General features: G+C 46.3%; 1 protein-coding gene across 1 annotated transcript in view; it reads left to right on the top strand.

Annotated features, from left to right (window-relative positions):
* Positions 1–26,341, top strand: part of iqsec1b (IQ motif and Sec7 domain ArfGEF 1b) — a 66,627-nt gene that overhangs the window by 32,670 nt on the left and 7,616 nt on the right. Inside the window, exons 7-11 of the mRNA XM_036984364.1 lie at positions 2,664–2,819; positions 3,012–3,111; positions 4,441–4,602; positions 8,036–8,212; positions 14,658–14,707. Of these exons, the coding sequence (XP_036840259.1) occupies positions 2,664–2,819; positions 3,012–3,111; positions 4,441–4,602; positions 8,036–8,212; positions 14,658–14,707 (645 nt within the window). The remainder of the gene's footprint in view (positions 1–2,663; positions 2,820–3,011; positions 3,112–4,440; positions 4,603–8,035; positions 8,213–14,657; positions 14,708–26,341) is intronic.

Consider the following 26,341-nt stretch of genomic DNA (forward strand, 5'->3'; position numbering starts at 1 on the left):
AGCAGGGGGGAAAAGTCAGTACTAGCAAGGGGGAAAAGTCAGTACTAGCAAGGGGGAAAAGTCAGTACTAGCAAGGGTGAAAAGTCAGTACTAGCAAGGGGGAAAAGTCAGTACTAGCAAGGGGGAAAAGTCAGTACTAGCAGAGGGGAAAGTCAGTACTAGCAGAGGGGAAAGTCAGTACTAATAGGGGAAAAGTCAGTACTAGCAGTGGGGAAAAGTCAGTACTCGCAGAGGGGAAACTCAGTACTAATAGGGGAAAAGTCAGTACTAGCAGTGGGGAAAAGTCAGTACTCGCAGAGGGGAAACTCAGTACTAATAGGGGAAAAGTCAGTACTAGCAGGGGGGAAAAGTCAGTACTCGCAGAGGGGAAACTCAGTACTAATAGGGGAAAAGTCAGTACTAGCAGGGGGGAAAGTCAGTACTAGCAGGGGGGAAAATTCAGTACTAGCAGGGGGAAAAGTCAGTACTAGCAGGGGATAAACTCAGTGCTAGCAGAGGGGAAACTCAGTACTAATAGGGGAAAAGTCAGTACTAGCAGGGGGGAAAAGTCAGTACTCACAGAGGGGAAACTCAGTACTAATAGGGGAAAAGTCAGTACTAGCAGGGGGGAAAGTCAGTACTAGCAGGGGGGAAAATTCAGTATTAGCAGGGGGGAAAAGTCAGTATTAGCAGGGGGGGAAAGTCAGTACTAGCAAGGGGAAAAATCAGTACTAGCAAGGGGAAAAGTCAGTACTAGCAAGGGGGAAAAGTCAGTACTGGCAAGGGGGATACGTCAGTACTGGCAAGGGGGATAAGTCAGTACTAGCAAGAGGAAAAGTCAGTGCTAGCAAGGGGGAAAAGTCAGTACTAGCATAAGGGAAAAGTCAGTACTAGCAGGGGGGAAAAGTCAGTACTAGCAGGGGGGAAAAGTCAGTACTAGCAGGGGGGAAAAGTCAGTACTATCAGGGGGGAAAGTCAGTACTAGTAAGGTGGGATAGGTCTGTAGGGGGCCCAAAGGGTGTGACCAGGCATACCATACGCTCCTCAGGTGACAGCTGGTTGGGTCCAGGCCCTATTGGGTGTGTCCATGCATGCCATACTTCCCTCAGATGACAGCCGGTTAGGTCCACACCCTATCTGGTTTCACCCATTAAGAAAGAGATCATGAGAAAATGTGGAGAAAATGTTAAAGGTTGATTGCGCCTATCGGTTTTTTGCTGATTTAAGAGGCTTGAACGCCAAGACACCTCTCAACGCTTACCCAATACCCAATGCATGACATCCTATAGTCCTTGTATGGTGCTACTTGGTTTAACACTCTGGACCTGCAGTCTGGCTACTGGCAAATTGAGATGGATGAGAAGAACAAAGAAAATACCGCGATACAGTCCTTTTGGACTTAACCATGCTGGAGCGACCTTTCAGAGAATGATGGAGAGTTCTTGGGGAACTGCGAGGTGTCAACTTTTGTCAACTGTTTTGTCTACATAGGTGACATCATAGTCTACTCCCCCAACAAGCAGCAGCATGTGGCTGACCTCAATGCTGTTTTCAGCAAACTCCATTATGTCAACTTGACATTGAACATGAAGAAATGCCATTTCCTGAAGACTCAGCTAAAGTTCCTTGGACATATTATCTAAGAAAAGGGATGGAAATAAATCCAGACAAGGCATCGGCGGTGACCAACTATTCTACTCCCTATGACTTACCAAGTCAATCGAATGTATTTATAAAGCCCTTTTTCTATCAGTAGTTGTCACAATGTGCTATACAGAAACCCAGCCTAAATCCCCAAAGAGCAAGCAATGCAGAAAGATGGTATTTAGGAAAAACTCCCTAGAAAAGCAGGAACCTAGGAAGAAACCTGGAGAGGAACAAGCCTTAAGGCCAGATCATCCTTCAAGATGTTCAAACGTTTATATATGACCAGCAGGGGCAAATAATAACCACAGTGGTTATAGAGGGTGCAACAGGTCAGCACCTCAAGAGTAAATGTCAGTTCATAGCCGAGCATTCAGACGTCGAGACAACCAGTGTGGCGTGGCGGTAGGGGGAGTGAGAGACTCTCACATGGATCGGCAGACAATTCAATAAAAATGTAGCTCCTGGGCCTCCCGGTTAGCGCAGTGGTTAAGGGCGCTGTACTGCAGTGCCAGCTGTGCCACCAGAGACTCTGGGTCCGCGCCCAGGCTCTGTCGTTACCAGCCGTGACCCGGAGGTCCGTGGGGCGACACACAATATGCTCAGCGTCGTCCGGGTTAGAGAGGGTTTGGCTGGTAGGGATATCCTTGTCTCATCGCGCACCAGCGACTCCTGTGGCGGGCCGGGCGCAGTGTGCACTAACCAAGGTTGCCAGGTGCACAGTGTTTCCTCCGACACATTGGTGCGGCTGGCTTCCGGGTTGGATGTGTGCTGTGTTAAGAAGCAGTGCGGCTTGGTTGGGTTGTGTATCGGAGGAATTTCAACCTTTGTCTCTCCCGAGCCCGTACGGGAGTTGTAGCGATGAGACAAGATAGTAGCTACTAAACAATTGGATACCACGGAAAAATATATATATATATATATATATATATTTTTTAGCTCAAACTGCCTCCAGCTGTTTGCTGAGAAATTCTAGTCCTGTGTATTGTCACAAAGAATGACTTGATCTCTCTCTCTTTCTTACCACCCCCCAAATGCAGATTGGTTCTCTGCACCATGGTCTAGGCTGTGTTCTGTCCCTGCCACACCGCAGGTTGGTGTGTTACTGCAGGTTGTTTGAGGTTCCAGACACCAACAAGCCTCAGAAACTGGGTCTGCACCAGAGAGAGATCTTCCTCTTCAATGACCTGGTGGTGGTATGTACTGTAGAACTGAACTCTGTCTGGCTCTAGTTATTTCTCTAGTACATTCTCACCCAGGAGAAACTCTTCAATCCTGGTCCTTTGGACACACAGCGTGTTCACATTGTTGTTTCTGATGTACAGAGGGAACATTAGTCTGTTTATGACCAAGTCCTGAATGTCCCTGTGTGTTTTTTCCCCAACTAGGTGACAAAGATCTTCCAGAAGAAGAAGAACTGTGTGACATACAGCTTCAGACAGTCCTTCTCCCTTCATGGGATGCAGGTGCTGCTGTTTGAGAACCAGTGTAAGTATCTACTGCTGTGATGTTTCTGTGTGCCTCTGGGCGGTGGTCCTAAGTACAGATTCAGACTGCTTTCAATTAATATTCTATATTGAGCATGATTTTAAGTCCAGGACCAGGCTTAATCTGTGTCTGGGAAACTATTATTAAATCTCTGGTGCTGCCCTATGAAGCTGAAACTATTATTAAACCCTCTGGTGCTGCCCTATGAAGCTGAAACTATTATTAAACCCTCTGGTGCTGCCCTATGAAGCTGAAACTATTATTAAACCTCTGGTGCTGCCCTATGAAGCTGAAACTATTATTAAACCCCCTGGTGCTGCTCTATGAAGCTGAAACTATTATTAAACCCTCTGGTGCTGCTCTATGAAGCTGAAACTATTATTAAACCCTCTGGTGCTGCCCTATGAAGCAAAAACTATTATTAAACCCTCTGGTGCAGCCCTATGAAGCTGAAACTATTATTAAACCCTCTGGTGCTGCCCTATGAAGCTGAAACTATTATTAAACCCTCTGGTGCTGCCCTATGAAGCTGAAACTATTATTAAACCCTCTGGTGCTGCCCTATGAAGCTGAAACTATTATTAAACCCTCTGGTGCTGCTCTATGAAGCTGAAACTATTATTAAACCCTCTGGTGCTGCCCTATGAAGCTGAAACTATTATTAAACCCTCTGGTGCTGCCCTATGAAGCTGAAACTATTATTAAATCCTCTGGTGCTGCCCTATCAAGCTGAAACTATTATTACATCTCTGGTGCTGCCCTATGAAGCTGAAACTATTATTAAGCCCTCTGGTGCTGCCCTATGAAGCTGAAACTAGTATTAAACCCTCTGGTGCTGCCCTATGAAGCTGAAACTATTATTAAACCCTCTGGTGCTGCCCTATGAAGCTGAAACTATTATTAAACCCTCTGGTGCTGCCCTATGAAGCTGAAACTATTATTAAACCCTCTGGTGCTGCCCAATGAAGCTGAAACTATTATTAAACCCTCTGGTGCTGCCCTATGAAGCTGAAACTATTATTAAACCCTCTGGTGCTGCCCTATGAAGCTGAAACTATTATTAAACCCTCTGGTGCTGCCCTATGAAGCTGAAACTATTATTAAACCCTCTGGTGCTGCCCTATGAAGCTGAAACTATTATTAAACCTCTGGTGCTGCCCTATGAAGCTGAAACTATTATTAAACCCTCTGGTGCTGCCCTATGAAGCTGAAACTATTATTAAACCCCCTGGTGCTGCTCTATGGAGCTGAAACTATTATTAAGCCCTCTGGTAATGCAACCTACTTTCGGGTTAAATGTTATTTTTCTTGTGATGTCATCCCTCCTAGACTATCCTAACGGTGTGCGGTTAACTTCGGCGGTTCCCCGAGCAGATGTCAAGCCTTTAATCAACTTCAACGCTCCCAACCCTCAGGACAGGAAGAAGTTCACTGACGACCTGAGAGAATCCATTGCCGAGGTCCAGGAGATGGAGAAATACCGCATAGAGTGTGAGTAGTGGAAATACCTAGGTTTGAACCTCAAGACTGCTGAAAATAAATAAGTAACATGGCGTCGACAGACATGACAGCTCTGCTTCTAGCTCCTAAGCAACTTTGCAGTATTCAGTTTTTTGTGTGTGTTATTGCTTGCATTATTAGCGTTTTTTTATGTTATTACATACACACAGTTTTCCCTTGAAGATTGGTCAAAAATCCCAGTGGCTAGATGTGCCAAGCTTATAGAGACATACTCCAAAACTTGCAGCTGTAATTGCTGCAAATGGTGGCTCTACAAAGTATTGACTTTGTAGAGGGGGAATAGTTATGCACACTCAAGTTTTCAGTGTTTTTTGTCTTATTTCTCGTTTGTTTCACAATAAAAAATATTTTGCATCTTCAAAGTGGTAGGCATGTTGTGTAAATCAAATGATACAAACCCCAAAAAAATTCATTTTAATTCCAGGTTGTAAGGCAACAAAATAGGAAAAATGCCAAGCAGGGTGAATACTTTCGCAAGCCACTGTATGTGATCAATGAAATTTGATATGATTTGAACTAAACCTCAAGACTGGCTTAGCCAAACCCTTAAAGAAGTACCTTCTACCCCCAAGCCATAAGACTCCTGAACAGCTTCTACCCCCAAGCCACCAGACTCCTGAACAGCTTCTACCCCCAAGCCATCAGACTGCTGAACAGCTTCTACCCCCAAGCCATCAGACTGCTGAACAGCTTCTACCCCCAAGCCATAAGACTCCTGAACAGCTTCTACCCACAAGCCATAAGACTCCTGAACAGCTTCTACCCCCAAGCCATTAGACTGCTGAACAGCTTCTACCCCCAAGCCATTAGACTGCTGAACAGCTTCTACCCCCAAGCCATAAGACTGCTGAACAGCTTCTACCCCCAAGCCATAAGACTCCTGAACAGCTTCTACCCCCAAGCCATAAGACTCCTGAACATCTTCTACCGCCAAACCATCAGACTGCTGAACAGCTTCTACCCCCAAGCCATCAGACTCCTGAACAGCTTCTACCCCCAAGCCATCAGACTGATGAACAGCTTCTACCCCCCAAGCCATCAGACTGCTGAACAGCTTCTACCCCCAAGCCATTAGACTCCTGAACAGCTTCTACCCTCAAGCCATAAGACTCCTGAACAGCTTCTACCCTCAAGCCATAAGACTCCTGAACAGCTAATCAAATGACTACCCAGACTATTTGCATTGCCCCCCCATTCTACCCTGCTGCTACTCTCTGTTATTATCAATGCATAGTCACTTTAACTCTACCTACGTGTACAAATTACCTTGACTAACCGGTACCCCCGCACATTGACTCTGTACCAGTACCCCCTGTATATAGCCTCGCTAGTTATTTTACTGCTGCTGTTTAATTATTTGTGGGAAACCCATTGTTTTAAATAGAGCCATGACTACATGGAAATCTCTGCCAACCCAGGAAACTCAAGCTGGAAATAAAACCAGATAAAATAACCCCTTACTGCACAAATGGGAATGTGAAGAAACACAGACATTTTATGTATGTTGTATTGTAATTTGCACTCTACTATGTATTAGACCTAGATATTGTGTGTATGTACTGATTTGTAGGCTTTGTGACATTTTAAATGTATGTATTTCAGTCCTTTGCTAATAATGTTCTGTACTATGTATTTTATCATGTTTCATGTGGACCCAGGAAGAGTAGCAGATGCTTATGCAGCGGCTAATGGGGATCCTAATAAATACCAAGAAGTTAATTAGATTATACAAGTTAACGTTAATTGATTCAGGAGCTCATTAGATTATATAAATTAACGCTACTTGATTCAGAACTTAATTCGATTATATAAATTAACGTTAATTGATTCAGGAGCTCATTAGATTATATAAATTAACGCTACTTGATTCAGAACTTAATTCGATTATATAAGTTAACGTTAATTGATTCAGAAGTTAATTATATTATATAAATTAACGCTACTTGATTCAGAACTTAATTCGATTATATAAATTAACGTTAATTGATTCAGGAGCTCATTAGATTATATAAATTAACGCTACTTGATTCAGAAGTTAATTAGATTATATACGTTAACGTTAATTGATTCAGAAGTTAATTTGATTATATAAATTAACGTTAATAGATTCAGAAGTTAATTTGATTATATAAATTAACGTTAATTTATTCAGAAGTTAATCAGATTATATAAATTAGCGTTACTTGATTCAGAAGTTAATTTGATTATATAAATTAACGCTAATTGATTCAGAAGTTAATTTGATTATATAAATTAACGTTAATTGATTCAGAAGTTAATTTGATTATATAAATTAACGCTAATTGATTCAGAAGTTAATCAGATTATATAAATTAGCGTTACTTGATTCAGAAGTTAATTAGATTATATAAATTAACGTTAATTGGTTCAGAAGTTAATTATATTATATAAATTAGCGTTAATTGGTTCAGAAGTTAATTAGATTATATAAATTAACGTTAATTGATTCAGGAGCTCATTAGATTATATAAATTAACGTTAATTGATTCAGAAGCTCCTTTGATTATATAAATTAACGTTAATTGATTCAGAAGTTAATTTGATTATATAAATTAACGTTAATTGATTCAGAAGTTAATCAGATTATATAAATTTGCGTTACTTGATTCAGAAGTTAATTAGATTATATAAATTAACGTTAATTGATTCAGAAGCTCCTTTGATTATATAAATTAACGCTAATTGATTCAGAAGTTAATTTGATTATATAAATGAACGTTAATTGATTCAGAAGTTAATTATATTATATAAATTAGCGTTAATTGGTTCAGAAGTTAATTAGATTATATAAATTAACGTTAATTGATTCAGGAGCTCATTAGATTATATAAATTAACGCTACTTGATTCAGAAGTTAATTAGATTATATAAATTAACGTTAATTGATTCAGAAGCTCCTTTGATTATATAAATTAACATTAATTGATTCAGAAGTTAATTTGATTATATAAATTAACGTTAATTGATTCAGAAGTTAATCAGATTATATAAATTTGCGTTACTTGATTCAGAAGTTAATTAGATTATATAAATTAATCTTAATTGATTCAGAAGCTCCTTTGATTATATAAATTAACGTTAATTGATTCAGAAGTTAATTTGATTATATAAAGTAACGTTAATTGATTCAGAAGTTAATGAGATTATATAAATTTGCGTTACTTGATTCAGAAGTTAATTAGATTATATAAATTAACGTTAATTGATTCAGGAGCTCATTAGATTATATAAATTAACGTTACTTGATTCAGAAGCTCCTTTGATTATATCACTGTAATGGAGCTGGAGAAGCATAAGGGCGTGGTCCGTCCCATCACAGAGCTCAAGGCTGACTGACAGGTCCCAGAGCTGTAATCTAACCTGACTCTGCGTACCCTTCTAGCGGAGCTAGAGAAGCAGAAGGGTGTGGTCCTTCCCAGTCTATCACAGAGCTCGGGGCTGAAGAAGGACTCTGGGAACGGCCAACTGGGTCGAGGGAGCCTTGATGACAACTACGCCATGGGGGAGGGGCTAAAGAGGAGTGCCCTCAGCAGCTCGCTACGAGACCTCTCAGATGCAGGTGAGGGGTTAGAGGTCACCAGCCTGCCTTGTGTTGCTACATACAAAATGGCACCCTATTCCCCTCATTGGACCAAAGGTAGTGCATTACTATAAGGGAAAAGTGTGCCATTTCAGATGTATCCTATGTCACTAGTATGTGTAGTATAGTGCCCTGTGACATTAAGTAGAGCTCTGTAGTCTCCTCTCTAGGCAGTAGCTGCTGGTATGATAATCACTTCACTAGATGTGATTACTCAGTTATGAAATGAAGAGCAGATCACCTCCTCTGGGCCAGTAGTGGCTGTACTATAGGTGAATGGTTAGGTGAAGCACAGTCTGAGTCTCAGTTTAACATGGTGTCTCTGTGTGCAACTAGGGTCTCAGTGTGGACTAGAGACAGATGGACGTGTTGACTAATGTACTCAGCCTGTTAGCAGGAACATTACTTAATGTTCTATTGTTAATCCAGATAAAGCCTTTAGAAAGTTGCCACTACACACAGATCGCCCGTTCTCTATGCACACATCGCCCGTTCTCTCTGCCCACATCGCCCGTTCTCTCTGCCCACATCGCCCGTTCTCTCTGCCCACATCGCCCGTTCTCTCTGCACACATCGCCCGTTCTCTCTGCCCACATCGCCCGTTCTCTCTGCACACATCACCTGTTCTCTCTGCCCACATCGCCCGTTCTCTCTGCCCACATCACCTGTTCTCTCTGCCCACATCACCTGTTCTCTCTGCCCACATCGCCCGTTCTCTCTGCACACATCACCCGTTCTCTCTGCACACTAGACACATCACCCGTTCTCTCTGCACACATCACCTGCTCTCTCTGCACACTAGACACATCACCTGTTCTCTCTGCCCACATCGCCCGTTCTCTCTGCACACATCACCCATTCTCTCTGCACACATCGCCCGTTCTCTCTGCCCACATCGCCCGTTCCCTCTGCCCACATCGCCCGTTCTCTCTGCCCACATCGCCCGTTCTCTCTGCCCACATCGCCCGTTCTCTCTGCCCACATCGCCCGTTCTCTCTGCCCACATCGCCCGTTCTCTCTGCCCACATCGCCCGTTCTCTCTGCCCACATCGCCCGTTCTCTCTGCCCACATCGCCCGTTCTCTCTGCCCACATCGCCCGTTCACACATCACCTGTTCTCTCTGCACACTAGACAAATCACCTGTTCTCTCTGCACACTAGACAAATCACCTGTTCTCTCTGCACACATCACCCGTTCTCCCACATCGCCCGTTCACACATCACCTGTTCTCTCTGCACACTAGACAAATCACCTGTTCTCTCTGCACACTAGACAAATCACCTGTTCTCTCTGCACACATCACCCGTTCTCTCTGCACACATCACCTGTTCTCTCTGCACACTAGACAAATCACCTGTTCTCTCTGCACACTAGACAAATCACCTGTTCTCTCTGTACACATCACCTGTTCTCTCTGCACACATCACCTGTTCTCTCTGCACACATCACCTGTTCTCTCTGCACACATCACCTGTTCTCTCTGCACACATCACCTGCTCTCTCTGCACACTAGACACATCATCTGTTCTCTCTGCACACATCACCCGTTCTCTCTGCCCACGTCGACCGTTCTCTCTGCCCACGTCGACCGTTCTCTCTGCCCACGTCGCCCTTTCTCTCTGCCCACGTCGCCCGTTCTCTCTGCCCACTTCGCCCGTTCTCTCTGCCCACTTCGCCCGTTCTCTCTGCCCACGTCGCCCGTTCTCTCTGCACACATCACCTGTTCTCTCTGCACACATCACCTGCTCTCTCTGCACACTAGACACATCACCTGTTCTCTCTGTCCACATCGCCCATTCTCTCTGCCCACGTCGCCCGTTCTCTCTGCCCACATCGCCCGTTCTCTCTGCCCACGTCACCCGTTCTCTCTGCCCACGTCACCCGTTCTCTCTGCCCACGTCACCCGTTCTCTCTGCCCACATCACCTGTTCTCTCTGCCCACATCACCTGTTCTCTCTGCTCACATCGCCCATTCTCTCTGCCCACATCGCCCGTTCTCTCTGCCCACATCGCCCGTTCTCTCTGCACACTAGACACATCACCTGTTGTCGCTGCACACATCATCTGTTCTCTCTGCACACATCACCTGTTCTCTCTGCCCACATCACCTGTTCTCTCTGCACACGTCACCTGTTCTCTCTGCCCACGTCACCTGTTCTCTCAGCACACATCACCTGTTCTCTCTGTCCACATCGCCCGTTCTCTCTGCACACATCACCTGTTCTCTCTGCACACATCACCTGTTCTCTCTGCACACATCACCTGTTCTCTCTGCCCACGTCACCTGTTCTCTCAGCACACATCACCTGTTCTCTCTGTCCACATCGCCCGTTCTCTCTGCACACATCACCTGTTCTCTCTGCTCACATCGCCCGTTCTCTCTGCCCACATCGCCCGTTCTCTCTGCCCACATCGCCCGTTCTCTCTGCACACATCATCTGTTCTCTCTGTACACATCACCTGTTCTCTCTGCACACATCACCTGCTCTCTCTGCAAACTAGACACATCACCTGTTCTCTCTGCGCACATCACCTGTTCTCTCTGCACACATCGCCTGTTCTCTCTGCTCACATCGCCTGTTCTCTCTGCACACTAGACACAACAGCCTGTTTCTCTCTGCACACTAGACACATCACTTGCTCTCACTGCACACTAGACACATGACCTGAAACGGTTAGCTGAACTACTGCCCTCTGTCTACATCACACTTCAGTTCCTCAACTCCGCAGCCTAAGCCCTTCTGACATGTTCAATCTCTTAACCTTTACTTTTCTGGTTTTGCTTTGGGAATCAAATCCCAACCTACTGCTATAGTAGTCTGTCTGTGGTAATGGGTTGGCCAGACTTATCAGGAGTCACTGTGTTTTTATTCTCAGTTCATCTCCAAATCTCAGTTGCTCCGTAGTATCTATTTAGTGTAGTGCTGTGGTAGCGTACTAGAGATGCACCAGTGTTTTACTGTAGACGGCTCTCTCCCTTCCGTGCTATCTTCCCTTCTGTCTCTCCTGTGACCCCCACCCCTCCATGAGACTGGTTCTAGTGGTCACTGACAACAACAAAAAACCTAGTGGCCACTAGGCAGACATACGTTCCCCAGCAAGAGAAAACAAAATGGCGCTCAAACAGAAGAGGGAACTAACAGTCATTGACCAACAAAGTTTTAGGAGGGGTTCTGAAAGACAGTCATGGGGGAGTCCACTTAAAGTTGACTTGCAACAACAACTAGAACCTTAAAGACACCCACCATGAGTGCCCATTGAGAGGCAAACAAAAGAAAAACCCACTCCAAACTTAGACAGGAAGCAAACCAAAATGGTGGTGCAAAACTAAAACAGCACAGATCAGATAAAGCAATGCTTTTCTAGAAATAAAATAGGGAGCGCCAACTGAAGTTGTTAACCCTCTACATCTCTCAAAACAACTGGAGCACTGGGCCAGACACTCTTAAATATCACCTGGGCCAGCACAGGTGAAACGCACTGACTAACGAGATGGCAATCAGCAAAGGTGTAACACATTGACTCGTGACACCACTCGGTGCGCCCTATGTGCTAACGAGCTATATGTGCTAATGTCCAAATTCAAAACATAAATACAAAAACCAAAACCTATAACACAGACCTACAGCTTTGTAGTAAGGATGATACTTTTGGTCATGTAGTGTATGTGGACACCTGCTGGTCAAACATCTCATTCCAAGGTCATGAGCATTAATATGGAATTGATCCCCCCTTTGCTGCTAAACTCAGCAAAAAAAAAAAACGTCCTCTCAATGTCAACTGCGTTTATTTTCAGCAAACTTAATAACATGTGTAAATATTTGTATGAACATGACAAGATTCAACAACTGAGACATAAACTGAACAAGTTCCACAGACATGTGACTAACAGGAATGGAAAAATGTGTCCCTGAACAAAGGGTGTCAAATCAAAAGTAACAGTCAGTATCTGGTGTGGCCACCAGCATTAGGTACTGCAGTATATCTCCTCATGGACTGCACTAGATTTGCCAGTTCTTGCTGTGAGATGTTACCCCACTCTTCCACCAAGGCACCTACAGGTTCCCGGACATTTCTGGGGGGAATGGCCCAAGCCCTCACCCTCTGATCCAACAGGTCCCAGACGTGCTCAATGGGATTGAGATCCGGGCTCTTCGCTGGCCATGGCAGAATACTGACATTCCTGTCTTGCATGAAATCAAGCACAGAACGAGCAGTATAGCTGGTGGCATTGTCATGCTGGAGGGTCATGTCAGGATGAGCCTACAGGAAGGGTACCACCTGAGAGAGGGGGATGTCTGCCCTGTAACGAACAGCTTTGAGATTGCCTGCAATGACAACAAGCTCAGTCCGATCATGCTGTGACACACCGCCCCAGACCATGACGGACCCTCCACCTCCAAATTGATCCCACTCCAGAGTACAGGCCTCGGTGTAACGCTCATTTCTTCGACAATACTGACTTGTCAGTGAATAGCACTTTTTGCCAGTCCTGTCTGGTCCAGCGACGGTGGGTTTGTGCCCATAGGTGACGTTGTTGCCGGTGATGTCTGGTGAGGACCTGCCTTACAACAGGCCTACAAGCCCTCAGTCCAGCCTCTCTCAGCCTATTGCGGACAGTCTGAGCACTGATGGAGAGATTGTGCATTTCTGGTGTAACTCGGGCAGTTGTTGTTGCCAACCTGTACCTGCCCCTAGGTGTAATGTTTCAGATGTACCGATCATGTGCAGGTGTTGGTACACGTGGTCTACCACTGCGAGGATGATCAACTGTCCATCCTGTCTTCCTGTAGTGCTGTCTTAGGCATCTCACAGTACGGACATCTGCAGTCCTCATGCCTCCTTGCAGCATGCCTAAGGCACGTTCACGCAGATGAGCAGGGACCCTGGGCATCTTTATTTTGGTGTTTTTCAGTCAGTAGAACGGCCTCTTTTAGTGTCCTAAGTTTTCAGAACTGTGACCTTAATTGCCTACCATCTGTAAGCTGTTAGTGTCTTAACGACCATTCCACAGGTGCATGTTCATTAGTTGTTTATGGTTCATTGAACAAAAATGGGAAATAGTGTTTAAACCATTTACAATGAAGAGCTGTGAAGTTATTTGGATTTTAACGAATTATCTTTGAAAGACCAGGTCCTGAAATAGGGACATTTCTGTTTTTGCTGAGTTTATAACAGCCTCCACTTATTTGGGAAGGCTTTCCACTATATGTTGGAACATTGCTGCGGGGACTTGCTTCCATTCAGCCACAAGAACATTAGTGAGGTCAGGCACTGATGTTTGGCGATTAGGCCTGGCTCGCAGTCAGCTTTCCAATCCTTTCCAAAGGTATTCGATGTGTTTGAGGTCAAGGCTCTGTGCAAGCCAGTCAAGTTCTTCCACACCAATCTTGACAAACCACTTCTGAATGGACCTCGCTTTTTGCACGGTGTCATTGCCACGCTGAAACATGAAAGGGCCTTCCCCAAACTGTTGCCACAAAGCTGGAAGCACAGGATTGTCTAGATTGTCATTGTATGCTGTAGAGTTAATATTTCCCATCACTGGAACTAAGGGGACTAACCCGAACCATGAAAAACAGCACGAGACCAATTTTCCTCCTCCATCAAACTTTACAGTTGACACTATGCATTGGGGCAGGTAACGTTCACCCGGCATCTGCCAAACCCAAATTCGTCTGTCGGGCCGCCAAATGGTGAAGCGTGATTCATCACTCCAGAGTCCAATGGCGGCGAGCTTTACACCACTCCAGCTAGCGCTTGGTATTGCGTATGGTGATCTTACCCTTGTGTGTGTGTGGCTGCGGCCATGGAAACCCATTTAATGAAGCTCCCGACAAACAGTTATTGTGCTGACGTTGCTTCCAGAGCAATTTGGAACTCGGTAGTGAGTGTTGCAACTGAGGACAGACTATTTTTAAGCACTTCAGCACTCAGCTGTCCCGTTCTGTGAGCTTGTGTGGACTACCACTTCACGGTTGTGCCATTGTTGCTACTAGACGTTTCTACTTCAAAATAACAACTTACAGTTGACTGGGGCAGCTCTAGCAGTGCAGAAATGTGATGAACTGACTTGTTGGAAAGGTCACATCCTATGACGGTGCCACGTTGAAAGTCACTGAGCTCTTCAGAAAGGCCATTCTACTGCAAATGTTTGTCTATGGAGATTACATGGCTGTGTGCTCAATTTTATACATTCATCAGCAAAGGGTGTGGCTGAAAAAGTAAACTCCACAAATTTTAAGGGGTGTCCACATACTTTTGTATATGTAGTGTAGATTCACCTGTACAGAACCCTAGCAGCCTGTACCTGTATGCTAGGTGTGTTGATTGGTTGTCCTGCTGTAAGTCAGATAGTTCCTGTATGCCAGGTATGTTGGTTGGTTGTCTAACCTCTGCTATTGCCTGTCCTGTCCTGCTCAGGTAAGCGTGAGCGCCGCAGCAGTGCAGGATCACTAGACAGCAATACTGAAGTAAGTAGGAAGACATTAATCGCACTCTACTGCATGTCACTGGCGTCTGGCTTCTTGCTGTATTTATGTATCGCTCTGTGATGATGCACTTTGAACACACAACACCCTGTATTCTGTTCTTGCACCCTGTTCTCTGTTCCTGCATCCTGTTCCCTGATCCCGCACCCCGTTCCCTGTCCCTGTTCTCTGTTCCTGCACCCTGTTCCCGCACCCTGGTCTCTGTTCCCGCACCCTGTTCCCTGTTCCTGTTCCCTGTTCCTGCACCCTGTTCCTGCACCCTGTTCTCTGTTCCTGCACCCTGTTCCCTGTTCCTGCACCCTGTTCCCTGTTCCTGCACCCTGTTCCTGTTCTCTGTTCCTGCACCCTGTTCCCTGTTCCTGCACCCTGTTCCTGCACCCTGTTCCCTGTTCCTGCACCCTGTTCCCTGTTCCTGCACCCTGTTCCCTGTTCCTGCACCTGCACCCTGTTCCCTGTTTCTGCACCCTGTTCCCGGTTCCTGCACCCTGTTTTCTCTGTTTTCTATTTGTGTTCTATGTTCCTGTTTCTTACTTGTGCTGGTCTCAGTGGCTGGGCTCAGCGTCTTCTTCACCCTGGTTGTCTTCAGGAGTGGAGCGGAGGATCGGAATACCACCTGCTGCATGCTTGGCCTGCCTGTTAGTCTGTTTTATGTCCATTCTGCCAGCATGATGGACTAATACAGCTAATTACTATACCGCACAGTTACTCTGATCATTGGTTTCTGGTTGTTTAGTTTATTTTGTTGTCATTTTCTTTCTGCTGTTTGTTCAACTGAGACAGTTGTGACACTGTGCACCAAGAAAACCTGTTCAACTGAGACAGGTGTAACACTGTGCACCAAGAAAACCTGTTCAACTGAGACAGTTGTGACACTGTGCACCAAGAAAACCTCTTCCTCTCCAACCCTCTCTACTCTCCTCTACCTGAGCCTAACTCCTTCTCTACTGAGCTACAGAGCAGCAACTCTACATTTTATCGGTCAGGACAGAGCAGCAATGATAGATCCTATTGGTCAGGAACAAGATGAGATTTCATGAGATGTCATTAATCTATTTTCAGCAATATGGCGATATCGTTGATCAATCCCAGATGTTTCATTTAAAGTAAAGTTCCATCGAGCACATCATGGAATGCATGCCTCCGATACCGATATCCCAGTTAAAACTGAGAGGCGGCATCCTGAGTGTGTAGCTGAATTTTATTTTACTGGCTCCTAATCAACTGTGCTATTTCGTTTGTTTTTTCGCATTGTTAGTAACTCATTTTGTACATAATGTTTCTGCTACTGTCATGTTCTGACCTTAGTTATTTAATTATGTCTTTGTTTTAGTATGGTCAGGGTGTGAGTTGGGTGGGTTATCTATGTTCGTTTTTCTATGATTTGCTATTTCTGTGTTTGGCCTGGTATGGTTCTCAATCAGAGGCAGCTGTCAATCATTGTCCCTGATTGAGAACCATATTTTCTATTGTGTTTCATGGGTGATTGTTTTCTGTTGTGTGTCTGCACCAGCCAGAACTGTTTTTGGTCGTTTCTCTTTGGTATTTCCGTGTTCATTTTAATAACTATGGACACATACCACGCTGCACCTTGGTCCTCACCTTCTTCCACCAACAACGGCCGTTGCAGAATCACCAACCACCAAAGGACCAAGCAGCGTGGTAATGGGCAGCAGCAGCAGGAGCAGCGCTATAAGGAGGAATGAACATGGGAGGACATTCTGGACGGCAAGGGTTGCTACACATGGGAAGAGATCCTGGCTGGAAGGGATCGCCTCCCATGGGAACAGGTGGAGGCAGCCGGTAAAGGGCGCCAGCGCTTTGAGGGAACATGGCTGGCAAGGAAGCCCCAAAAATGTATTGGGGGGGAACACGGGGAGTGTGGCTAAGTCAGGTAGGAGACCTGAGCCAACTCCCTGTGCTTACCGTGGAGAGAGAGGGACCGGGCAGGCACCGTGTTATGCCGTGAGGCGCACGGTGTCCCCGGTGCGATACATAGCAGCGCCTCGTATCGGCCGGGCTAGAGTGGGCATCGAGCCAGGTGCCATGAAGCCGGCTCAGCGCCTCTGGTCTCCAGTGCGTCTCCTCGGGCCGGGGTACATGGCACCAGGCTGTCTCTTCGTCTCCTCCGTAGAGGTGCTCCCGCCTGTCCAGTGCGGGAGCACTGGGCATGAGTCTTCCTCATGCCCAGCGCTGCCAGAGTCTCCCGTCTGTCCTGAGCTGCCGTAGTCTCCCGTCTGTCCTGAGCTGCCGTAGTCTCCCGTCTGTCCTGAGCTGCCGTAGTCTCCCGTCTGTCCTGAGCTGCCGTAGTCTCCCGTCTGTCCTGAGCTGCCGGAGTCGCCCGTCTGTCCTGAGCTGCCGGAGCCGCCCGTCTGTCCTGAGCTGCCGGAGCCGCCCGTCTGTCCTGAGCTGCCGGAGCCGCCCGTCTGTCCTGAGCTGCCGGAGCCGCCCGTCTGTCCTGAGCTGCCGGAGCCGCCCGTCTGTCCTGAGCTGCCGGAGCCGCCCGTCTGTCCTGACCTGCTGGAGCCACCCGTCACGCCGGCGCTGCCGGAATTGCCCTTCCCTCCGGAGCTGCCGGAGTCTCCCGCCCGGTGCTGCCTGGAGTCTCCCGTCCATTCGGGACCCGTGGCTAGGGTCCCCAGTCCGAGTTCGGCCGCTCTAAAGAGGCCACGGAGGTGGGCTAAGAGGCGGACAAGGACTATGGTGGAGTGGGGTCCACGTCCCGCGCCAGAGCCGCCACCGCGGACAGACACCCACCCAGACCCTCCCCTATAGGTTCAGGTTCCGCACCTTTGGGAGGGGGGGGGGGGGGGGGGTACTGTCACGTTCTGACCTTAGTTCTTTTGTTATGTCTTTGTTCTAGTATGGTCAGGGCGTGAGTTGGGTGGGTTGTCTATGTTAGTTTTTCTGTGATTTGCTATTTCTGTGTTTGGCCTGGTATGGTTCTCAATCAGAGGCAGCTGTCAAACGTTGTCCCTGATTGAGAACCATATTTAGGGAGCCTGTTTTCTCTTGTGTTTCATGGGTGATTATTTTCTGTTGTGTGTCTGCACCAGCCAGAACTGTTTTTGTTCGTTTCTCTTTGGTATTTTTGTTATTTCCGTGTTCATTTTAATAAATATGGACACATACCACGCTGCACTTTGGTCCTCACCTTCTTCCACCAACAACGGCCATTACAGCTACCGTATCTTATGACCGAAAATAGCTTCTGGACATCAGAACAGTGATTACTTACCTCGAACTGGACAAATGAGTCTGACGTGAAGGATATACTGCCTTGTCAAGAAAATAACCAAATTCCCGTCATCAGAGTGAAGAAAAGACGGAAGAAAAGGGGGAAGAGGTGTCTTGTAAGAATTTGCTGATGAGTAGGTAAACCACCACTTCCCTCCATATTATTGGCCAACGTGCAATCATTGGAAAACAAAGTGGACGATCTGCAATTAAGGCTATCCTACCAACGGGACATTAAAAACTGCAATTACTTATGTTTCACCGAAACTTGGTTGAACGACGACACGGATAATATAGAGCTGACTGCCTTCTCCATGTTTCGGAAGGACAGAGCAGCTACGTAAGACGAAGGGCGGGGGGGGTGTCTATTTGTCAATAGCTGCTTGTGCACTATGACTAATATTTAATTAGTCTTGAGTTATTGCTCACCTGAGGTAGAATACCTCATGATAAGCTGTAGACCACACTATCTACCAAGAGAGTATTATTCATCTGTATTATTTGTAGCTGTCTATTTACCACCACGAGCTGTATAAGGCCATAAGCAAATAAGAAAATGCTCATCCAGAAGCAGCCGGGGACTTTAATTCAGGCTTAAATCCATTTTTACCTCATTTTACCATTGCATGTGCAATCAGAGGAAAAAACTCTAGACCACCTTTACAAAACACACAGAGACAAATACAAAGCTCTCCATCTTCCTCCATTTGGCAAATTTGACCATAATTCTATTCCAGTTTACAAGCAACAACTAAAGCAGGATATACGAGTGACTCGCTCATTACGGAAGTGGTCAGATGCTACGCTACAGGACTGATTTGCTAGCTCAGACTGGAATATGTTCCGGGATTCCTCCAATGTCATTGAGGAGTACACCATCTCAGTCACCGGCTTCATCAATAAGTGCATCGACGACGTCGTCCCCACAGTGACCGTACGTACATTTCCCAACCACTAGCCAAGGATTACAGGCAAAATCCGCATCGAGCTAAAGGCTAGAGCTGCCGTTCAAGGAGCAGGACACTAATCCGGATGCTCATAAGAAATCCCTCTATGCCCTCAGACGAACCATCAAACATTCAAAGCATCAATACAGGACTAAGATTGAATCCTACCACACCGGCTCTGACGCTCGTCGGATGTGGCAGGGCTTGAAAACTATTATGGGCTACAAAGGGAAACCCAGCCGCGAGCTGCCTTGTGACGCAAACCTACCAGATGAGCTAAATGTCATTTATGCTCGCTTCGAGGCAAGCAAAACTGAAGAAGGCATGAAAGTACCAGCTGTTCCGGATGACTGTGTGATCACGCTCTATGTGAGCAAGACATTTAAACAGGTTGACATTCACAAAGCCGCGGGGACAGACGGATTACCAGGACCTGTACTCAAAGCATGCGCGACCAACTGGCAAGTGTCTTCACTGACATTTTTAACCTCTCCCTGATCGAGTCTGGAATACCTACATGTTTCAAACAGACCACCATAGTCCCTGTGAACCAAGAAAGCAAAGGTAACCTGCCTAAATGATTACCGCCCCGTAGCACTCACGTCTGTAGCCATGAAGTGCTTTTTAAGGCTGGTTATGGCTCACATCAACACCATCATGCCAGAAACCCTAGACCCACTCCAATTTGCATACCGCCCCATCAAATCAAATCAAATTTATTTATATAGCCCTTCGTACATCAGCTGATATCTCAAAGTGCTGTACAGAAACCCAGCCTAAAACCCCAAACAGCAAGTAATGCAGGTGTAGAAGCACGGTCCAACAGATCCACAGATGCCACAATCTCAATAGCACTCCACACTGCCCTTCCCACCTGGACAAAAGGAACACCTATGTCAGAATGTGGTTAATTGACTACAGCTCAGCGTTCAACACCATAGTGCCCACAAAGCTCATCACTAAGCTAAGGACCCTGGGACTAAACACCTCCCTCTGCAACTGGATCCTAGACTTCCTGACGGGCTGCCCGCAGGTAGTAAGGGTAGACAACAACACATCTGCCATGTTGATCCTCAACATTGGGGCCCCTCAGGGGTGCATGCTTAGTCCCCTCTTGTACTCCATGTTCACCCACGACTGCATGGCCAAGCACATCTCGACACCATCATTACGTTTGCCGACGACACAACAGTGGTAGGCCTGATCAGCGACAACGATGAGACAGCCTATAGGGAGGAGGTCAGAGACCTGGCAGTGTAGTGACAGGACAACAACCAAGCCAAAGAAGCTGATCATGGAGTATAGGAAAAGAAGGGTCGCACAAGCCCCCAATAACATCGAAGGGACTGAAGTGGAGCGGGTCGAGAGTTTCAAGTTCCTTGGTGTCCACATCACCAACCAGCTATCATGGTCCAAACACCCACAGACAGTTGTGAAGAGGGCACGACAACACCTTATCCCCCTCAGGAGACTGAAAAGATTTGGCATTGGTCCCTAGATCCTCAAAAAGTTCTACAGCTGCACCATCAAGAGCATCTTGACCGGTTGAATCACCGCCTGGTATGGCAACTGCTCGGCATCTGAGCGTAAGGTGCTACAGAGGGTAGTGCATACGGCCCAGTACAACACTGGGGCCAAGCTTCCTGCCATCCAGGACCTATATTCTAGGCGATGTCAGAGGAAGGCCCAAACAATTGTCAGACTCCAGTCACCCAAGTCATAGACTGTGTTCTCCCTGCTGCCGCACGGCAAGTCTAGGATCAAAAGGCTCCTTAACAGCTTCTACACCCAAGCCATATGACTCCTGAACATCTAGTCAAATGGCCACCCAGACTATTTACTTTGACTTCCCCCCCTCTTTAAATTTACACTGCTGCTACTAGCTGTTTATTATCTATGCATAGTCACCTTACAAATTACCTTGGCTAACCTGTACCCCCACACATTGATTCGGTACCGGTACCCCCCTGTATATAACCTTGTTACATTTTGATTGATTTGATTTCAAAACACACGGTGTGCCCTCAGGCCCCTACTCCTCCTCTACCACATATCTACAGTATTAAATTAATGTGTATGTGTTTGTATAGTGTGTATGTTTATGCACGTGTCTGTGACTATTTTTATGTTGCTTCACAATCCCCACTGTTCCATAAGGTGTTTTTTAAACCAAATTTTACTGCTTACATCAGTTACTTGATGTGGAATAGAGTTCCATGTAGTCATGGCTCTATGTAGCACTGTGCGCCTCCCATAGTCTGTTCTGGACTTGGGGACTGTGAAGAGACCTCTGGTGGCATGTCTTGTGGAGTATGCGTGGGTGTCAGAGCTGTGCGCCAGAAGTTCAAACATACAGCTCGTTGCATTCCACATGTCAATACCTCTCACAAATACAAGTAGTGATAAAGTCAATCTCTCCTCCACTTTGAGCCATGAGAGATTGACATGCATATTATTGTTAGCTCTTTGTGTACATCCAAGGGCCAGCCGTGCTGCCCTGTTCTGAATCAATTGCAATTTTCCTAAGTCCTTTTTTTGTGGCGCCTGACCACGCGACTGAACAGAAGTCAAGGTGGGACAAACCTAGGACCTGTAGGACCTGCCCTGTTGATAGTGCTGTTACGAAGGTAGAAACTAGGGCCTGTAGGACCTGACCTGTTGACAGTGCTGTTAAGAAGGTAGAAACTAGGGCCTGTAGGACCTGCCCTGTTGATAGTGCTGTTACGAAGGTAGAAACTAGGGCCTGTAGGACCTGCCCTGTTGATAGTGCTGTTACGGAGGTAGAAACTAGGGCCTGTAGGACCTGCCTTGTTGATAGTGTTGTTAAGAAGGTAGAAACTAGTACCTGTAGGACCTGCCTTGTTGATAGTGCTGTTACGAAGGTAGAAACTAGGGCCTGTAGGACCTGACCTGTTGATAGTGCTGTTACGAAGGTAAAAACTAGGGCCTGTAGGACCTGCCCTGTTAATAGTGCTGTTACAAAGGTAGAAACTAGGGCCTGTAGGACCTGCCCTGTTGATAGTGTTGTTAAGGTAGAAACTAGGGCCTGTAGGACCTGCCTTGTTGATAGTACTGTTAAGAAGGTAGAAACTAGGGCCTGTAGGACCTGCCCTGTTAATAGTGCTGTTACAAAGGTAGAAACTAGGGCCTGTAGGACCTGCCTTGTTGATAGTGTTGTTAAGAAGGTAGAAACTAGGACCTGTAGGACCTACCTTGTTGATAGTGCAGTTAAGAAGGTAGAAACTAGGGCCTATAGGACCTGCCTTGTTGAAAGTGTTGTTAAGAAGGTAGAAACTAGGGCCTGTAGGACCTGCCTTGTTGATAGTGTTGTTAAGAAGGTAGAGACTAGGCCCTGTAGGGCCTGCCTCATTGATAGTGCTGTTAAGAAGGTAGAAACTAGGGCCTGTAGGACTTGCCTTGTTGATAGTGCTGTTACGAAGGTAGAACCAAGACCTGCCTTGTTGATAGTGTTGTTAAGAAGGTAGGAACTAGGGCCTGTAGGACCTGCCTTGTTGATAGTGTTGTTAAGAAGGTAGAGACTAGGCCCTGTAGGGCCTGCCTCATTGATAGTGCTGTTAAGAAGGTAGAAACTAGGGCCTGTAGGACTTGCCTTGTTGATAGTGCTGTTACGAAGGTAGAACCAAGACCTGCCTTGTTGATAGTGTTGTTAAGAAGGTAGGAACTAGGGCCTGTAGGACCTGCCTTGTTGATAGTGTTGTTAAGAAGGTAGAGACTAGGCCCTGTAGGGCCTGCCTCATTGATAGTGCTGTTAAGAAGGTAGAAACTAGGGCCTGTAGGACTTGCCTTGTTGATAGTGCTGTTACGAAGGTAGAACCAAGACCTGCCTTGTTGATAGTGTTGTTAAGAAGGTAGGAACTAGGGCCTGTAGGACCTGCCTTGTTGATAGTGCTGTTAAGAAGGTAGAAACTAGGACCTGTAGGACCTGCCTTGTTGATAGTGCTGTTACGAAGGTAGAAACTAGGACCTGCCTTGTTGATAGTGTTGTTAATAAGGTAGAACCTAGGGCCTGTGGGACCTGCCTTGTTGATAGTGCTGTTAAGATGGTAGAAACTAGGGCCTGTAGGACCTGCCTTGTTGATAGTGCTGTTAAGATGGTAGAAACTAGGGCCTGTAGGACCTGCCTTGTTGATAGTGCTGTTAAGATGGTAGAAACTAGGGCTTGTAGGACCTGCCTTGTTGATAGTGCTGTTACGAAGGTTGAGCAACGCTTTATTATGGACATACTTCTCTTCTGTCAGTTAAGAACAAATTCGTATTGACGACGCTGCCCTATGGGACTCCCATTACGACTGGATGTGTTCCAGCCTGGAATCGAACCAGGGACTGTAGTGGCTCCTCTTGCACTGAGATGCAGTGCTTTAGACCACTGCGCCACTCAGGAGACCTTGGGTTACTCTAAGCAGTTTAGTCATCTCAATTTCCACATGATTTATTACAAGATTTAGTTGAGGTTTAGTGAATGATTTGTCCCAAATACAAGTTTGAAGGAGACAATTATTATTTCAATTAAAAATCATAATTTATAACCTTGTCAACGTCTTGACTATATTTTCTATTCATTTTACAACTTTTTTTTTTCATGGAAAACAAGTTTCTTAGTGACCCAAAACTTTTGAATGGTAGTGTATATAAAACACGTATATCCCCCGTCCCCGCAGGAGGCCTTTTGGTAGGCCGTCATTGTAAATAAGAATTTGCCTAGTTAAATAAAGGTTAAAAATAAAATAAAAACGTTTTATTTGAGCTGCAATTTCTGAGGCTGGTAACGCTAATGAACGTATCCTCTACAGCAGAGTTTACTCTGGGTCTTCCTTTCCTGTGGTGGTCCTCATGAGAGACAGTTTCATCATAGCGCTTGATGGTTTTTGCGACTGCACTTGAAGAAACTTTCAAAGTTCTTGAAATGTTCCGTATTGACTGACTTTCATGTCTTAAAGTAATGATGAACTGTCGTTTCTCTTTGCTTATTTAAACTGTTCTTGCCATAATATGGACTTGGTCTTTTACCAAATAGTGCTATCTTCTGTATACCACCCCTACCTTGTCACAACACAACTGATTGGCTTAACTAAACGCATTAAGATAAGAAATTCCACAAATTGACTTTTAACAAGGCACACCGGTTAATTCAAAGACGGAGCTGCCCGTCTGTCCTGAGCTGCCGGAGCCGCCCGTCTGTCCTGAGCTGCCGGAGCCGCCCGTCTGTCCTGAGCTGCCGGAGCCGCCCGTCTGTCCTGAGCTGCCGGAGCCGCCCGTCTGTCCTGAGCTGCCGGAGCCGCCCGTCTGTCCTGAGCTGCCGGAGCCGCCCGTCTGTCCTGAGCTGCCGGAGCCGCCCGTCTGTCCTGACCTGCTGGAGCCACCCGTCACGCCGGCGCTGCCGGAATTGCCCTTCCCTCCGGAGCTGCCGGAGTCTCCCGCCCGGTGCTGCCTGGAGTCTCCCGTCCATTCGGGACCCGTGGCTAGGGTCCCCAGTCCGAGGTCGGCGGCGAGGGTCGCCGCTCTAAAGAGGCCACGGAGGTGGGCTAAGAGGCGGACAAGGACTATGGTGGAGTGGGGTCCACGTCCCGCGCCAGAGCCGCCACCGCGGACAGACACCCACCCAGACCCTCCCCTATAGGTTCAGGTTCCGCACCTTTGGGAGGGGGGGGGGGGGGGGGGTACTGTCACGTTCTGACCTTAGTTCTTTTGTTATGTCTTTGTTCTAGTATGGTCAGGGCGTGAGTTGGGTGGGTTGTCTATGTTAGTTTTTCTGTGATTTGCTATTTCTGTGTTTGGCCCGGTATGGTTCTCAATCAGAGGCAGCTGTCAAACGCTGTCCCTGATTGAGAACCATATTTAGGGAGCCTGTTTTCTCTTGTGTTTCATGGGTGATTATTTTCTGTTGTGTGTCTGCACCAGCCAGAACTGTTTTTGTTCGTTTCTCTTTGGTATTTTTGTTATTTCCGTGTTTATTTTAATAAATATGGACACATACCACGCTGCACTTTGGTCCTCACCTTCTTCCACCAACAACGGCCATTACAGCTACCGTATCTTATGACCGAAAATAGCTTCTGGACATCAGAACAGTGATTACTTACCTCGAACTGGACAAATGAGTCTGACGTGAAGGATATACTGCCTTGTCAAGAAAATAACCAAATTCCCGTCATCAGAGTGAAGAAAAGACGGAAGAAAAGGGGGAAGAGGTGTCTTGTAAGAATTTGCTGATGAGTAGGTAAACCACCACTTCCCTCCATATTATTGGCCAACGTGCAATCATTGGAAAACAAAGTGGACGATCTGCAATTAGGGCTATCCTACCAACGGGACATTAAAAACTGCAATTACTTATGTTTCACCGAAACTTGGTTGAACGACGACACGGATAATATAGAGCTGACTGCCTTCTCCATGTTTCGGAAGGACAGAGCAGCTACGTAAGACGAAGGGCGGGGAGGGGGGGTGTGTCTATTTGTCAATAGCTGCTTGTGCACTATGACTAATATTTAATTAGTCTTGAGTTATTGCTCACCTGAGGTAGAATACCTCATGATAAGCTGTAGACCACACTATCTACCAAGAGAGCATTATTAATCTGTATTATTCGTAGCTGTCTATTTACCACCACGAGCTGTATAAGGCCATAAGCAAATAAGAAAATGCTCATCCAGAAGCAGCCGGGGACTTTAATTCAGGCTTAAATCCATTTTTACCTCATTTTACCATTGCATGTGCAATCAGAGGAAAAAACTCTAGACCACCTTTACAAAACACACAGAGACAAATACAAAGCTCTCCATCTTCCTCCATTTGGCAAATTTGACCATAATTCTATTCCAGTTTACAAGCAACAACTAAAGCAGGATATACGAGTGACTCGCTTATTACGGAAGTGGTCAGATGCTACGCTACAGGACTGATTTGCTAGCTCAGACTGGAATATGTTCCGGGATTCCTCCAATGTCATTGAGGAGTACACCATCTCAGTCACCGGCTTCATCAATAAGTGCATCGACGACGTCGTCCCCACAGTGACCGTACGTACATTTCCCAACCACTAGCCAAGGATTACAGGCAAAATCCGCATCGAGCTAAAGGCTAGAGCTGCCGTTCAAGGAGCAGGACACTAATCCGGATGCTCATAAGAAATCCCTCTATGCCCTCAGACGAACCATCAAACATTCAAAGCATCAATACAGGACTAAGATTGAATCCTACCACACCGGCTCTGACGCTCGTCGGATGTGGCAGGGCTTGAAAACTATTATGGGCTACAAAGGGAAACCCAGCCGCGAGCTGCCTTGTGACGCAAACCTACCAGATGAGCTAAATGTCATTTATGCTCGCTTCGAGGCAAGCAAAACTGAAGAAGGCATGAAAGTACCAGCTGTTCCGGATGACTGTGTGATCACGCTCTATGTGAGCAAGACAT

The sequence above is a fragment of the Oncorhynchus mykiss genome, chromosome 7, assembly GCF_013265735.2.
Source record: "Oncorhynchus mykiss isolate Arlee chromosome 7, USDA_OmykA_1.1, whole genome shotgun sequence".
In the NCBI taxonomy this organism is placed as follows: Eukaryota; Metazoa; Chordata; class Actinopteri; order Salmoniformes; family Salmonidae; genus Oncorhynchus; species Oncorhynchus mykiss.